This window comes from Anser cygnoides, chromosome 3 (assembly GCF_040182565.1).
Source record: "Anser cygnoides isolate HZ-2024a breed goose chromosome 3, Taihu_goose_T2T_genome, whole genome shotgun sequence".
NCBI lineage: Eukaryota > Metazoa > Chordata > Aves > Anseriformes > Anatidae > Anser > Anser cygnoides.
This window is the reverse complement of record NC_089875.1, coordinates 62898275-62914950: the sequence shown is the minus strand read 5'-3', so window position 1 is coordinate 62914950 and position 16676 is coordinate 62898275. Positions and strand designations below refer to the sequence as shown.

Here is a 16676-nt window from a genome sequence, read left to right as displayed (position 1 = left end):
CCTGCAGCTGCTGTAACGCTATGCCCACGGCAGCACCACAACAGGGCTAGGAACCCATCCCAGGGTGCATGGTGAGGACTATATCCAGCTCTTTTATCACTGTGTTGTGGAAAGCCATTTTTACCCTTCTGAGGAGTTCAAGGACAGAGTGAATGCGAGCCCAGCAACTTACTAAAGCAGAAATTGCCAAATATTTTGTTTGGGTTCCGCCATCGCCAGTGGCAGCAGCAACAGCAATGTCTCCTGCCTACCCTCATACACCCTGCGGCAACGTCCAGCTGTCTGGGAGCACCACGCTGAGGTGGCTTGTGTATCATGAGTGGTACGTCTACCATAGTTTGGGAACCTCTGCATTACAGGAAACCAGCCCAGGTTCGGTATCCTGTGACTCAGACGCCCTTGGAAAAGAGTCCGAGTCCCTCACTGAACCACTATGAGTCACCATGCCGGCCTCCAGCCTCAGGAAAAGCTGCTATGGAGACCATGGACAAACTTGCAATAATTATGGAAGCCTGGCAACAGATTTTAAAGGATGCTGTCGCAAATTATCATATTCCTCCTTGGCCACAACATGTGTTAAATTTGCGTTGCCCTTTATTGCAGGTTTAGTCCTTTTTATTTTTAGTTTCTCCACTTGAATAAAATGCAGTGGGGTGGAAAACTGAGTCACCCCAAAACCCTGACCAATGTCCCCCAATCAAGAGGCAGCGGAAGTGCCCTTGGGTTGTGTCCATAACACACGTGAGGCTCTGTGTTCACAGCACCTGGGCAAAGCTATACTCCAACACCAGCCTCTGTCTGGCGTTTGAAAAAGAAATCATTTGTGTCTCTTCCTGTCTCCCTGTGCTGGAAGCTTTGCAATCCTCCATCTGTACCAAAGCTTTGAATTTCCAGGTGGTAGAAAGTGCACTGCTTGAGAATAACAAATTCACTTTCAAATCGAGTACCTGCTGGCTGCGTGAAATTGCACATTCCACCACAAAATTTTAATTAAACTGTTGTAATGCTGAAACTACATGAAAGCTGTAATTGGCTTTTTTACACTGCAGAAAGTAATTTGTAAGTACACTTGGTTCTGTTATTGAAAATAAAAAATGTTTAAGGGAGTGCAAAGTTTACTAATCACTTATGGATGCATTTGACTTTACACAACAGCAAATGTGTTTGCAGATAGCTGCCCCTCTTCTGGTCTGATCTGAGGTAACTGGGAAAAGATCTGTTTTTCTTGGCGTATATTTTTTAAAGAAATATGGCCCCAGGATAGTAGAAATCTAGACAAACCATTTGGAAAATGGACTTTCCTAAGCTTTTTATGAAATACTTCACATTCTTGTAATGAGCTAACACTCCTACTACAATTTTTAGAGATGAGAGCACTGGGAAGACTGAATTACTGGAGTCCTAAGAATCCAAAACATTATTGGAAGGTTATGCTAGACAAACTGAGGAAGGGTGTTTTTCACATACATTATTGTATGTCCTGTGTTCTAGTAAAACTAATTACACTGCAGATGTTAATAATTTACTTTTCTTGTGCAAATCATATAAGATGAGTGTTGCTAAATCCCACTGCTGGCTTCAGCAGGGCAGAAATGCACTATGACTCTGTATCGACTGCTTGATCACTGTGACCAATAGTTGTTCTTCAGGTACTTTACAGAAATGGATGCCATTTTGCAGTTCATGTAATATAAATCAGGTTGTCCGTAGCTTTCTTTCCCTTGCTCGTTTATATACAACAAGGTCAGAACACATCATAGCCAGAATAGTCTGGTTCAAACTGGAGAGGTGGGTGGTGGTATGACAATGGACACTCAAGACTTCAGTGGAAACTTAGCTAATGGATTGGGTGGCAAAATCTGTAGGTTAAGTCAACAAGTTTGGCTTCAGATCTCGGGTTCCAGAGGACAGGATTTGGCCTGATACGCTGTTCATATGGAGGAGCGAAGAGTTTTAGCAGGGCTGGGTCAGTACACAAGTTCTCAGTTTGTATAAAGGGCAAGGCAAACACACTTTGGAAGATCAAAAATCATCTTGAAGAAGAAGGCACCAATTGCTAGATATCTGCACCAGCTGGCTCTGAGGCAAGTGTCTGTTCCAATGACTTGCAGTCTCTACAGCCCTGTCATCTAAGGGATGAGGTAGCTATAACTCTGGAACAGTTGGTGACAGCCATACAGATTCAGCATCTGATGAAAGTTGCATTCAACGTTCATAGCTTACTAATGTGTAGCTCCTTGTACACTGAAAATGTGGAGATTCCTGCATTGACCAGAATAAACCCTTTGCAAAGCAATGATAATTTGCCAAAACAAGTCATCCATACCACAAGGAAACTTCTGAAAATTGGACATTTTTGGCATCAAGGACATGATGGTAAATCCAAAGGACTACCAGTGAAAAGACCTATATACAAGAAAAAGACACATGGAGTTTAATACCAGAGTCCACAAAAATCACAAAGCAGTAGATATTTCAGCAAACTCCCCAGGTTTAGCCAAACAGGACAAGGTACTGCAGCACTAAGAAAGAGCTTGTGAAAACTACCGATTGTGTGCTAAGGGAGTACAATGTCTCCTGAGGGTAAAAGGGCTCATATCTGGAGGAAACAATTTGGCAAAGCCACCCCATCATGAAGGGCTTACATGTTGACATCCATTGCCCCAGATCAACTATAGTTTTGACAAGGAGTGGCATCATTGGATACTGTTGGCTTTCCAGCTTACCATATCCTGGGCTGCGTCAAAAAAAATGTGGCCAGCAAGGCAAAGGAGGTGATTCTCCCCTTCTACTCTGCCCTTGTGAGACCCCACCTGGAGAACTGTGTTCAGCTCTGGGGCCCCCAGCACAAGAAGTACGTGGAAGCATTAAAACGAGTCCAGAGGAGGGCCACAAAGATGATCAAAGGGTTGGAGCACCTCTCCCTCACAGGCTGAGGGAGTTGAGGTTATTCAGTCTGGAGGAGAGAAGGCTCTTAAGTGAAGAGACCTCATGGTGGCCTTCCAGTACCTAAAGGGGGCCTACAGGAAAGCTGGGGAGGGACTTTTTGTCAGGGGGTGTGGTGACAGGACAAGGGGAATGGTTTTAATTTAAAGGAGGGTAGATTTAAATTAGATATAAGGAAGAAATTCTTTACTCAGAGGGTGGTTAGGTCCCAGCACAGGTTGCCCAGAGAAGCTGTGGATGTTCCATCCCTGGAGGTGTTCAAGGTCAGGCTGCATGGGACTTTGGGCAGCCTGGTCTGTTGGGAGGTGTCCCTGCCCATGGCAGGGGGGTGGGAACTAGGTGGTCTTTTAGGTCCCCTCCAACCCAAACCATTATGCGATTCTATGATCATACTACAACAGAAAGAAAGCTTGCTTTGGTCCCAAGGAAAAAGCTCACCTGGAAGCTTGCATGGCCTACTTATGGGCTTTTGACTCCATGGGGAACTGGACAAGTTGTTTTCTGGACCAGGTGTTCCCTGACAGCATGCCTGGGCTTCCCCAAAATCAGGCTGTGGGGCTCACCCTTGCAGCTGATAGACTGGCCCTAGGAGCAGGTTGTGGGTATACCAGAGGCTCTTCCATCTCAGTGCTTGAGTTGACAGTGGCAATTGCATGCTCTGGGTGAGTCTCTGAAATGTAGTGGCAATGATACCCCTCAGAACAAGTCTAGTCAGCACCTCCCCAAAAAACAAACAAACAAACAAACATACAAAATAAAACAAAACAAAACAACTTGAAACTCTGAGTTTTGTCATCTTTCAGCATCTTTCTGGGTGGCTGCCACAGCTCTTCCAAGCACCACCATGCAGCTGGGCAGTTACTTGCACTTTGAGACAGCTTCAGGTCTCCCACCATGTGGGTCCACCAAACCTGACCCCAGCTCTGACTCCCATGTCTGTTGATCTCTATCACCGTTTCACAGACCAGTCACACCTGTGGCATCCCAGTGCCTGAGATCCCTTAACTTAATGGCTGCCATAAAGAAGGCAATCTGTCTTCACACGCCCTGTAGCATGGGAAAGGTCAGGGCTTTTATGCCGGGAATTCAGGAGCTGTTGCTGAGCTGTATGAGTAAATTTGTCACAGTTCAGTTTGGCTCAGACTAAGGTCTTTGCAGATGGTGTGAACAGGATTGAGATGGCTGGTAAGCAGGCACTGTGTTGTCACAGGTCTTGAATGAGTATTGGACTTCTAAGCGTTACGAAGTCAGTGTTCTGTGTATTTGGGTTAGACTACCTAGATGTCTAGAGCCTAAATCTGTGTCAGTCTTGGATTTGCACATTACATGTAGGCTAAGAAAATGGCCAGGCAGGTGAGTAAGGCTTGGCCAATTGAAGTATGCCTTTGTTTGGGGATGTTTGAAAGACCAAAGCAATGATACTAGCATAAACAAACAAACCAGACAAGCAAGTAAAAGCAGAGGGGAAATTTGCCTTTAGAGCAAAACTCAAAATTTAAATCAAGGAACCTCCTCTTCCCAATGTGAACATCAGAATTTCGAAGCCAACCTGAAAACAGCTGGAGCTGCTGCGCTAAGGCAGAATCAGAACATTAAATATTTACTAGGGAGAGAATTTAACCTGAAAATGTCCTTAGACCTGCTTGGCTGAGACCCCCTTGCTTGGCTGAGCCACCACCTTTAGCAGGAAAAAAGGGGGTACAGAAATTTCTGTGTAAACCAAGCTGTGTAAGGAAATGTTTGCCTCATCTAGGTTCTCAAACCAGCAACTTGGGAGCACTACTTGTGCACAGGTAGTTTCCAGGTGTAACTCTTGGCAGAGACTTAGAAGCTGAAGAGTCTGGTCTGTTAGAACGGTGATGATGGTGAGCACAAAGCTGGGCTGTCCCCAGGTCTTCCCAAGAAAGAGACTGGCACCAGAAAAGTGAAGGATATTTTTCTGACCCATGCCTGACACAGTGGTCCTGATATCTCAAAGCCTCTTGGGTCCTGTGCCAGGTTGGAGACTTACTAAGCATTTCCAGCTGGGTTGGTTAAGAGTTGGTGATAAAGGTCTGAAATTCTGTGAAGAGCATTTGTTTGCCTGGAAAAGGTGATGTGAGGAAATATATCTCTAAAAAGCCTCCTTTCTCATGCCGATGAGGTGCACCAGTGGTGTTCAGGAACAGAGCAATGAAAGCAAATCTCAGGTGAGAATCTTCTCAGGTGAGATTTCAGATTCTCTGGTTCTGAACGACTACCAAAGAAAGGCTGCTGCTATTTAAAGGTGTTATTCAAACATTACTGAAAGGATCTTCATAAATATTTTTAATGAAGGAATTGTATGAACCTAACATCCAGCATTTTCCACCACTGTTTTGAGTCTAAGTAATGTAGGTGTCCACAAACTGGACTCTGCTCCACGCTTTGGCCGAGGGGTCAGCTGTGGTAGAGATGATGGGGAGAACAACACCCAGAAGCCCTCTTGGCCACTTGCATGTCCAAATCCGTTTTGCAGAAAAGGGCCTCTACTAAGGAGCTGGATCAGAGCGTTTTTTTACACTCAGTTTGGGTTAGATCCAGAACATCAGACCCATAATTCCCTTCATCAGACCCGACCTACACAAAATGGACGCGACTCATTGTCTATGCACGTCGAAGAAGCCAGGAGGGACATGAGTTTCCCTTTCAACAATTTAACGCAAAAGCTTATTGTAACATAATTAGTCAAGTGGAAAAAGAGGTGTAATTACATAAGGTAATGCCATGGATGGCTGACAGATCCCCAACGCCTACGTGTGGAGCTCTGCCCGCCTAAGGAGGAAAAGCAAGCCCTGTTCATCCCAACACTCGGACCTCAGAGGGTTGATTAGTTTCTAAGAGACATGCAAGGTAAAAAGCAAGGCATTTAAAATATTTTTCTTTATTATTGCCTTCAATAAGTACACTTCTTTTCTCCTTCATATGATTTTCCGGACATTTTCTGGTGACGATAATTGTGATGTATTGAGGCACGTTATAGTGGTTCAGGCCGGGTGCCATTGGGATGCCCAGGGAGGGTCTGTGCGGGGCTCCTGTTACAGCCCAAAAGCAGTGGAGAGAGACAGGATCAGCGAGACCTCAACCTGTGTCTGGCAGCTGCTTCCAGACAATATTAGCCGAGCACTTGTTTATTGCTTTCTATTTCCTGCATCCTTGCAGGCATTGGTACGCAGAGTGCATGAACGTGCCTAAGTAATGCATGGCGCTCAGAGGTGTGTGCAGCTATTGCTCAAATACTTTACAGGGAAAATAGGAAAGATTTCCTACGTTCCCTATATTCCGTTCTTATCTCGCACCACCCTCAAAGAAATATCAGGATTTCAAAGGAGAAATGGAGAAATGAAACACCTACCGCCGCCAAGAGCGCGAGGGCTGGTTTATGTGCGGAGGCGAAGCTTGCAGGAGGGGAGCAGCACGCCCAGCAGCCACGCGGGGTCGGTGTGGGGCCGGCAACCGGCCCCGTCCCGCTGCCGGCACCTCGCTCACAGCCCCCGGGCGGGTCCGGGGAGCGCCCACAGGAGGGTCTACGTGCTGCTTGGGAGCCTTGGGCCGGTGCTGGGTCTGGTGGCCTGTCAGTGCCAGCTGGGCTAGGTATTAGACTGTATTGCCATGCCCCCTGCACCATCTATTAACAGCAGCCTATAATGAAAAGCCTATAATGATGCGCTCCAAATTTGCCTCATCAAAAAAAAAAAAAAAAAAAAATCTAAACACACTCATTAAATTAAATGTCAGACTGACTTTTTCCTCTTTCCTGTTTTGTAGAAGCAGCCAGATAAAATGCAGTTGCCAGAGCACAAGTCTGTGTTTTCTGACCAAAGGACAGGTTGTTTCTGTGCAATCCTGGGAGCCCACAGGTCTTCCTGGTGTGGCTCCACAGAGCACAAACACATCTGAAGGTTGTTTTAACAAATTTAATTATTTGGAGAGGTCTTTGACAGAACTGTTAACTGTTTGGAACAAATACCTGTTGCCTATCACAACCAGCCTTCACCTACAGCACAAGGAGATTTTATCTGCCAGCATTACAGGTGCATTTTTATTTATTTATTTTTTTTTGGTGTGTGTGTGTGTGGAATTATATATATCTATGCCCAATTGCTGGAAAATATTCATATAGTTTCTAAATTGCTTGTGATAAGGTCTGTGGAGAATGCCATGCAAAGACAGGAAAAATATTACATTAAAATTCTGCATATATTTTGTCTATTAATTCTTGATACAGAAAGCGTGTTTTTACCTGGAAAGTTATTGCTCGCTAAAGGTTGGCTGTACTTCAAAGCTTTGCCATGTTCATTATATACTTGCAGAAGTCAGAAAAGCCACAGTTAAGAATCTCAGTTGTAAGACAGTTTTCCAAAGTGGACTACACTCAGATTTGTGGAGTGGAATACTGGATGAGATGAAACATTTTTATGATAACGGCATCCTCGTGAGGATAAATGCATAATACAGAAAGCTACAATGTGCGTGTGTATATGGTGAGCCCTTACTGGAGATCCTTACACTAGATTTATCCTGTGTTTTCTGGCTTTAAGGGTCTGGTTCTCTGGATGGTAAGTCAAGGTGGGTAATGCTGCCAGTTCACCTCCAGCAGCATTTTGTTGGGTACCTAATATGATAACTGCAAAGTAAAAGGGCACTTCTCTGCTGCTGTTTGTTACAGCTGTGGATCATAAGCATGAGCAGCATTACTGAATGTATAACACAGCAAGCAAGGCTAAATGTTGCTTTCCCTTGCAACGCTGATGCCAGGTAGTTTCTGGTGGGTGTTAGCAATGCTGGAATCCCTTTGGGATCACTGACAGGGGCATGTGCTGATCTACGCAGAGCTTGTCCAGTGAGGCTCCTTGTCTGAGTCTATGGAGCTGTGGCTGGAATGAGCAATAGAGGGAAAGAAACATTTAATTTCTGTGCTATCTTACAAAAAGTTTTAGAGTCACGCATGGTGGAAAATCCTCAGCTGGACATGTCCTCCCAGAAGGGCAATTACAGCTACAGCACTGATGGGAATCCCATTGAGAGACACATGGCAGTTCCCAAGATAAGGCGACCTGGCCTATTAACTCCTATCATATAGGATTTTAAAAGCTTCATCAGCTTATTGACCTTGGCCTTTTTGACCTCAAAACAAGCCTAGAATTAGCACAATATTTCTAAATGGGAAAGGCCAAATGTGACTATCTACATATTTCCATTGTTCTGCATGTTTCCTCTGCTGCATAAACAGTGTGGAAAATTCATTCAAAACAAATAGGCTTTTCCACTGAGATCAATGAACTCTAACAATGACCTTACTTAGGGTAGCAGAACTTGGGAATTTGTGAAGATAACACATTTCTCAGCCAGACCATGTACTTTTATTCCCTGGCTTTACAGACTGTAGTCATACTCAACTGCTCTCATGTTTTTGGTTTTGTTTTTGTTTTTCCCTGCTGCTTTTCTTCAAAGATGCACTTCTCTTTTTGCTCTTGATTCACTGGTAAGAAGGTGCAAATTCCGCACAGTAATTTTCATCTTGCTCTTGTTGGCCAAGAAGCTGAACCCCAGAGGGATGGTTGTCTGTTTAGCTGATCTGTCTTCTGTTGTTTTACCAGTCCTCTCTTCCTGCTGGGCTCTCCACCTGGGGCTTGAGCTGTGCAGCAGCAGAGAGTTGGCTGGGCCATATGTGTCCTTGGATCATGGAAACGCCATGCACCTGTGGAGAGACCAAAGCCTGAGAGTTAGGGCAAAGCAAGTTCCTCCAGAGTATGGCATTGTACCAAATCACAAAGCCTGTGATGAGATGATCGCCCTTGGAAACTATCAAATATCTTCTTTGGTTAAGAATACAATTATTATTATTTTTTTTAAATTGTGTGACAGCATAATTAACTTCGTAGCACATCACAGTGCATTAAGATAGTATTTAGTACCTTCATAGATGTTTTGTTATCTAGAGGTTGAACAGTATTTCAGATGTATTTTGAAGTCTAGTCCATCATGTTTGTTTACCAGATACTCTGGTTGCCTTTATCACTTGCCTAGCAGGTTGTACTTTTATCTGTTTACAGATTGCTTTATTGTGTAATTTGTGTTCCCCCAAGTGCTTGTTGCCCAGTAAATGCCCTAGGTGCCAGCCTGTGTCCTCCTGGGAGCCTGCTCAGGCACAGAGCCCTGTGAGATTCCCTTAAATTGTTTAGCCTTGGGATTTTGTGTCAGGGTTGGTGTAAACCACTGCAAATGCAGCTATGTCAGTTACCTGGGCTGAGATAAGTCCTGACACCAGCTGAAACGCTTGTTCTTAGCTTTTAGATTGGGAGCAGGGAAACGTATTTTGTAGCTGCTGAAAGCTGTTAAATACCTGCTTATACTAAGACTAATTTACAACAACAAACATTTTAGATTGTGCATTTCTTTCAGAAGCCCAATTAATGGGGCCGAGTAATGAACGGAGGCACCACTGGGCTGTGCTTACACCGCGGTACTGCTAGCAACCTGCTGGTCCAGCACACGAGGCTGTTCCTCACAGCATAAACACTGCCACTGTTAGGCTTGGATTTACTGCCCATTAAGCAAATACATCTGGCACTGCCTCAGTAACGGGCAGGAGCTGAGGAATGCTGTCACAATACACTGGGCAAGGTTTCTGGGGGGTCTTTTCAGAATTGCTCCGGATTTGCTGCTCTGGGGGCATGGGCTCAGATGAGAACAGAGGAGAGCTGAAGCGGCTGGGGCTAGCAGTAGTGACTGCAAGCAGTCATCCTTCAGTGCAGGAGCAACGCTCGATCGTGCGGTGGAGATGGGGCCTTAGTCATGCTTCTAAACTGCGTTCAGGCTCTAAATGTGTTGAAGGCTTTAGTACAGTTTGGGAACAGGTTCTCTGAAGAAATTTCTGGTATTTCCTGGTTCCAGTCAGGCTGAAAAACACTGTGAGAATGTGGTGGTTTTTGGTATGTCCATTTAAGGGCATGAATCAAAGGAACTGCAGGGAGGAAAGAAGTGGAAAATGAGAGGAAAAATAAGTTAACTGAGCTACTTCCTCTCTCAGATTCTTCTTGGGTTTTGGGCAAAGCCTTACACTGGTATTTCATCCCAACTTCTCCTTGCTAACTACTTCCATATGCAGGCATAGTATAACATCAGTTAAAGCCACATTTAAGCAGTGTTTTTGGTGGTAGGATACAAAGTCAGAATGGTTGAATTATTATATGTTTAGGTAGAATATTACTGTGCCTTCTAACATTTAATGTCCTTTTCAGTGTAATGCTAAGAGTACTTTCTTCAAGTGCAATATCTGAAAAAGATGTGCTACATTATAAAAATACAAATGATCTAGTTAGAGTGTGCTATTTCTAGTGATGTCTCCAAAAGTCAGTTTTCTCAGCTGAGCCCCCATCTTTGTGAGACAAACAACTGGACACTGCTCAAAGACTTATTTGTTCCTGTGTGGTTATGGATCATTAAAAGTCGCTCATTCTTGAAGAGTTTCTTAACGAGTGTCTTTTGGATGTTTCTTAGCTCTAAGGAATCTGACAAATTTCCATCTGGATAGTAGAGCCTATTTCATATGAAAGGGCTATAATCAGTGTCTGTTGTTCACATCTGTCTTGTGTTAGAAAACTAAGCTGCAAATCCATGCAAATGTGTTATGGGACAAAATTCTGCAATACGATGGCTCAGTTATTTCACAAATTATTTGATACTTTGGTCTCCAACCACCTTCTGTTTAATGATTAATTGAGTATCATTTATTAAATGAGCATTGACTTCACAGTGGTGCTTTACCTACTGTATTATTAGTATTCTTGGAGATCCATTTTAAGGAGCTAGCTATTTGAATGTTTATACTTTCATATGTGAATAAGGTCTTTTAAAAGTGCAGTAGCAAACCCACATCATAGAATTTTCTGAGAATGCAAACTCAAACACCTAAAAGCAAACTCCCAAAACAAGGTATTTTGGAAGGAATGTGAATCAACGTTCTCTCCCATGTAAGTGGCTTGGGATTTCTGAAGTCAAGTTTTTATTCTTGCATCCATATATCTTGGGCACGAAGAATGAAATGAGGAAACATCTTTATGGTTGAAAGGTCCACATTGTAACCATCATTTAAGATACCATAAATTCCACACAAGAGTTCCTTTTTCCCAGGAAACTTTTGAAAGAAAATCTCACAGTGTGATGCATACACCTCTAGGAGATCTTACAACAAACTATTTAAACTTCTTTACCTTCAGAGGTGGAAACCTAATGCCTGTGAAAAGGTGTAAAATGCATGCTTCTTCCAGAAGAGTACCTATGTCCTTGGAAAAGAAGAGGACTGCAAATTAGTATGTTGCAGCGGTAGCTGAAATTTATGATCCTTGATAGGCTCAGGGGGGAGTAACAACTTGCAAACATATTTGCATATGCAACATACTTGCTTATTTTAATTCATGGCAGTAGGAGCAACCACCATTAAAATATTCTAATAGGAAGCCTCTTCCATACTCCTCCTCTGGCCTGTGAAATAGCGTGGTAGTTTGTCAGATGGTGCTCAAAGCATCTGTATTGTTGTATTACCAACCAGAGGCCGTGGTCGTGGGCTGCTCTGGGGGAACCCCTGTGTGGGTGCCTTCAGTTACAGGCGGCGCTCCCTGAAGCAGGGCGCTGCTGCCTCTCTGCAGCCCTGCAGCCTCATAAGGCAGGCACAGCTGGTGGATGGTGCCACAGGAGGACACAGCGCTGTGCGGCTGTGGGATCTGAGATACAGCCCCCACCTTAGGGGACTGGGAGCAAAAACCAAGTGTATCTCATGAGCCGGTCAGGAGACCCACAAACTGATGTTATAAGGAATGGCTATTCATTATAATGCTCAATATCAATTTTGACCATTGTAAAAGAACAGAGTGTAGGGTTTTAATCAATAGGCTTGAGCAGCTCCATAAATACCTCATCTTTAAAGGTGTTACTCACAACCTGCCAGAAACATTGTGCTCCTTTTTGTTCTTCCGACCCTGAGAGGTTGTGTAGTGATGGCTATGAATGAAGCCCGTGTGTGTCCTGTCCTTGCTGGAACTAGAAATGACAGTTCTCTCATTACTCGGGGGTGGAGACACAGTAGCAGTTGGACAAACCAGTCCTTGTGGTTGTATGAACCTTTGAAGTGTTTCCAGGGTGAACTGAACGGCTGCATCATATTCATAACCTGAAAAAAAAAAAAAAAGAGAGAAAAAATGCTGGAGCGTCTCAGGGAGTGTAAGAGCCAGAGGCTACCCAAAAGTATTTCATATGGGACACAGAAAGCCACTTCCTCATGCCAAGAGAATTCCTTGTACTTTTAAGAGGAAGGGGAAATGCTTCTATGGCCTTATGCACAGTCGTGAGGCCACTGGAAAGACTCCCATCGACTTCCTATTAGTTTAGGGCCCTGCTGTCCATCATTAGTCAAAGCTGGTGTTATACTGATTTGCTGCTAATGCTAGCTGAAATCAATGGGCTTGGAAGTTTCTCAAGAAGGATGGACATTTTTGTAAGCTAACACTCTTTCACCACCAGGAAATTCCAGATTGAACTTGTTTGCCTGAAAAGGATTCTTGTTGGAGGGTACGTGTTTTTTCTGAAAACAAGAACTAATGCTTCTGGTGCAAAGGTTAATTTTAAATTCAAAGAATCCCCTAGTTTTAATAAAGGGGCAAAGAAACTCTGTTATTAATGTAGGACCTAGTACAGGACTGAAGTTTCCCTTTTAACTTTAGGGGATGAGGAAAGTGAGTCTCACTGTCCTCACACTGTTCTCTCTTATCTGAGAAGAGGCTTGGACCATCACCAAATTGTGTAGCTCTCACATTTCTTACCTGTGGGCCTGCATGAGTTTGAATCAATGGATATTTTACAGGCAGAACTGTTAGGTAAACAGATTTGCTCCCCAGTCATCAGGTAGGAAGATAATCCAGGTATTTGGCATCTGAGTTCTGTGCTCTGTCTACCATAACACACTAAGGTCTTAATTTAGGTAGGACCACGTGTAAGTTGGAATTACTCTGCATGGAGGTTAAATCAGGAGATCTTAAGATGTCCCTTCCAACCTGTATTATTCTATGATTTTTATGGTACAGCTCATTAGCTCTTCACTGAGAATTTTACCAGATTTCAAACTTCTAGATTTGACTTGAGTCAGGAACCATTTCAATGCAGACACTTTTTTTTTTCCTTAGCTGAAAAAGAAATTTTAACCAGTGAAACACTTAAATGTAATTAAGCATGTTGCATGGATTATTATGACAGGGGTTGAACACTAAGGTGATCAGCTGGCCTGTTTTAAAGACACCGTGTGATGCCTGAGGAAGCCATTGCACTTTCTAATGCAATACTGGGCTTGGCAGAGCAAGCCTGGCCCTGCCCTCCATTCAAAATGTAGAAGAGTAATACGCTACATTTGATTCACTATTAATAGAACAAGTAACCACAAATCATTTAGCTTATTCCCCAGTGTATGTGTTTCTGGACAAATAAAACATACAGCACTTGAGTTTTACTTAGTGCAAAGCAAAGCCCCTTAGGAAATATATAAGGTCATAGTAAAGATTAAATGAAATGCCAAGCCATTTATATAAAAAATATAAATACTTTATTTTCAACTAAAAAGGTGCAAACATGTAACTTTTGGTCACACTTCTCAACAAATGAACTGTCCAAAAAGAGCCATAGTCAAAGACAGAAACAAATGCTCAAGTGGAAAGACTGATTAGCTACAGAAGAGTTCTTCTTCTTAAAGCCACTTGTTCAAATAAAATGGAGGCAACTGCATTTTGCCCAACAGATGAGTGCTTTTTAAGGATACAGACACCAAGTCTTACACTCTCCATCTTTATCACAATACACCATTTCGCCCCATCTGAATGATTTCCACTAGAGTATCTATTTCATGCTTTGAATGCATTGTCAGACAAGCTTTAGATCCTACCTATCTTGTTCCAAAAAAGAAGGCTATCACTGAAATTTCAAAGCATTAAACAAAGGCACAAAACTTTAAATTAATTTAGATAACTGTACAAATATATATACACAGTATTTACAATATTAATAAAAAGTAGCTTGTTACAGGTAAATTAACTGCCACAAGCTGTCCAGTCTAATAGACATGATTCTGATTCTTGTTGACCAAGCCATATGAATCAGAGTGTCAGAGCTGAAACATTATTGTCCTGACTAACAGAACACCTTCTGCTTAGCACTTTGCTGGGTGAGGGTTTGCATTCCAGCTGTTGCTGTCACTAAAACCAGTGTCAGCAAACATGCTAATGGTCTCCTTCTCAATTGCACTACCAGATGAAAAATACTGTACCACATTAAGGGAACACTTGCTTGAATCTGCTTTTCCTGCACATTTCCCTTAACCCCTTCACACCACCTCATGAACAGCATGTTCTGAAGCTGTGTCTTGCTGTGGTCCCACTGTCCGTTTTACCTTCTTCTTCAAACCACCGTTTGGGGTCAGTAGACAAATTGTCTTAGGTCACATGGAGCAGTTTGTTGAAATTAAAAAAACCGATTTAAATACCTTGTGCTATTGAATCATGTTTACAAAATGAGATGCAAATCAGTTCAAGTTGAGAATCTAGTTAGCGTCTCCTTCTAGCTTTATGCCATGTCTCCATACATCTTCCTGTAGTACAGAGACTCGAAGATGTCGTTGTCTCCAGGGCAGTTGTAGTGGCACGCGCAGGTCTTGATGAACATCATTTTCCTTTTCATGATCTCCCCATCAGGGCACTTGAACTCCACGGGGAGGGTGGCTGTTCTGTGGGGTGTGCAGCAGCGCCCGTCAGTGCAGACACCACAGAACTTAGCTCTGTAGGTCTTCACGCTGGTGCAGCCAGACAGCTCAAACTTGATGGGCTTGGAGATTTTGGGGGTGCGAATGCACTTTTTGCCTTTCTGTTGGGATATAAGTGAATACAACATGTTTAGAAGGTAGGCTTTGATGTAGCACTAAGCTTAAATGTTAAAAGCAGGCAGATGCACGAATCCTTACAATGCTTTCAACAGGAGAAAGTGTTTACATAGCATCATAATAACGTGTGAAAGAGAATTATAAGGACATTTAACTGCAAAATATTCACTACTGGGGCAAAACTCAAACTTCATGATGAGCCACTTGAAACTTACTACTGAAACTTACTACCTATCAGAATGCCATGTTCTTTGGTGAGATATTTTTTTGCCAGCTGATGAAAGCATCCTAATAGATCATACATTAAAGCTGAGACTCTTTACCTTGATATTTTCCTCCAGGTCCACTTCACAAGGTCTGACCATGCAGAGCCTGCTCTGTTTCTCCAGTCTGCAGAAGGCATTATCGTTGGTGACCCTGGTTGAGATGCCCATGCCGCAGGTCTTGGAGCAGGCACTCCATTCGGTGGTCTGCACCAGGCAGTTGGCACGCATCATGGTCGGGTCCGGACCGTAAGTGTCTTCCAGTCTGTACGCTGCAGGGGACAGACAACCAGGATGAGGCTACCATCCGAGTTTGCACCCTGCTAGATGCTCTGTCCCCTTCCCAGGGAAATTTCCGTAACTATGCTTATCTGCAGGGCAACCCCACTCACTGCTGCCCTCCGGCTGCTGGGGCAGCCCCACATCAACCCACCCTGCTACACCTGACCCCAAGCAGGCACCCCTTTCCCCTCAGCCCACCACCCACGGAGGGACCCCCACTCACCAGCAAGAGCAGGTCCCACAGCAGTCTGCTCCTTGGGCTCGTCACAGACCCACTCCTCGCAGCACTTGCCGGGGAGCTTCACCCTCCGCGGGAAGGGGCAGTCGGGGCTGGGCAGGCGCACGTCCATGCTGCAGAGGGGCACGCAGCCCACCGCCCCGTCCAGGCAGGTGCACTGGTACTTGCAGCTGCTCTGGAAGGACTCCCCGCTCCGGTACACCATGCCGCCGAAGACACACGGGGCGCCGTCCCGAGCTGCGGGGGCAGGAGGCGGAGAAGGGTCAGGCTCAGCCCCGGCCGCCGGGACCCCGTCCCCCGTCCCCCGTCCCCGGTGCCGGTCCCCACTCACCGGTGCAGACGCCGATCCTGCGGTTGGCGGGGGAGCCGAAGTCGCAGAAGAGCCCCTTGTGGTGGTCGCAGGGGTCGCGCTCGGTGCACAGCTCGCCCAGCTGCTTGGCGCACACCCGGCAGCAGCCGCAGCCGTCGAGCACCAGGGAGACGCCGGCGGGGCAGCTGGGGCCGGGCCCGGCCCCGCACTGGCACTGCCCGCTGCACTCCTGCCCGCGGGCCTCGTCCTGCGCCGGCGGCGGGGGGAGAGAAGGAGACAGCGGCCGTCAGCGCCGCCACGCCGTGCCCGGGCCGGCCGGGGCAGCAGCGGCGGGCGGCGGCGGCACTTACCGGGCCGAGGAGGGCGACGAGGAGGAGGAGGGCGGCGGCGAGGCTGGACGGGGACATCCTGAGGCGGCTGCGAGGCGAGGTCCCGGGAGAGCGCTTCCCTTCAGCGGGGCCGGTGCGGGCGGCGTCTGAGCTGCGCGGCTCGGCTCGGCTGTGCTGTGCTGTGCTCGGTGCTCCGTTAGCCGCCGGGACAGTGGCTGCGTGACTGCGGAGCCCGGCGGCGGGCGCCCCTTTATAGGCGGCGGCGGCGCGGCCCCGCCAATGGGCTGAATGGGGCCGCGCACCAGCAGCCGCATTCCCCGCATTCCTGCGCGCCGCGCCGCCCGCCCCGCCCCGGAGCGGCCCTGACCCC

At 45.6% G+C, this 16676-nt stretch overlaps 1 protein-coding gene across 1 annotated transcript; it reads right to left on the bottom strand.

Moving 5' to 3' along the window:
- Positions 1-13535: 13535 nt before the first annotated feature.
- Positions 13536-16526, bottom strand: CCN2 (cellular communication network factor 2). Its single transcript, XM_048075774.2, has 5 exons — positions 16328-16526; positions 15999-16224; positions 15653-15904; positions 15208-15419; positions 13536-14868 (listed from the first exon to the last, which is right to left on the bottom strand). The coding sequence occupies exons 1-5, from the start codon at positions 16382-16384 to the stop codon at positions 14572-14574; spliced, it is 1044 nt and encodes a 347-aa protein (XP_047931731.1). The 5' UTR covers positions 16385-16526; the 3' UTR covers positions 13536-14571.
- Positions 16527-16676: the final 150 nt, after the last annotated feature.

Bases quoted from the DNA above. Each gene is read 5' to 3' on its own strand.
- CCN2 (XM_048075774.2), bottom strand. From the start codon at position 16,384: ATGTCCCCGTCCAGCCTCGCCGCCGCCCTCCTCCTCCTCGTCGCCCTC. The intron at 15,905-15,998 runs GTGAGTGGGGAC...CTGCCCCCGCAG, and splicing joins CAGGATCGGCGTCTGCACCG to CTCGGGACGGCGCCCCGTGT. The intron at 14,869-15,207 runs GTAAAGAGTCTC...ATATCCCAACAG, and splicing joins ACCTGGAGGAAAATATCAAG to AAAGGCAAAAAGTGCATTCG.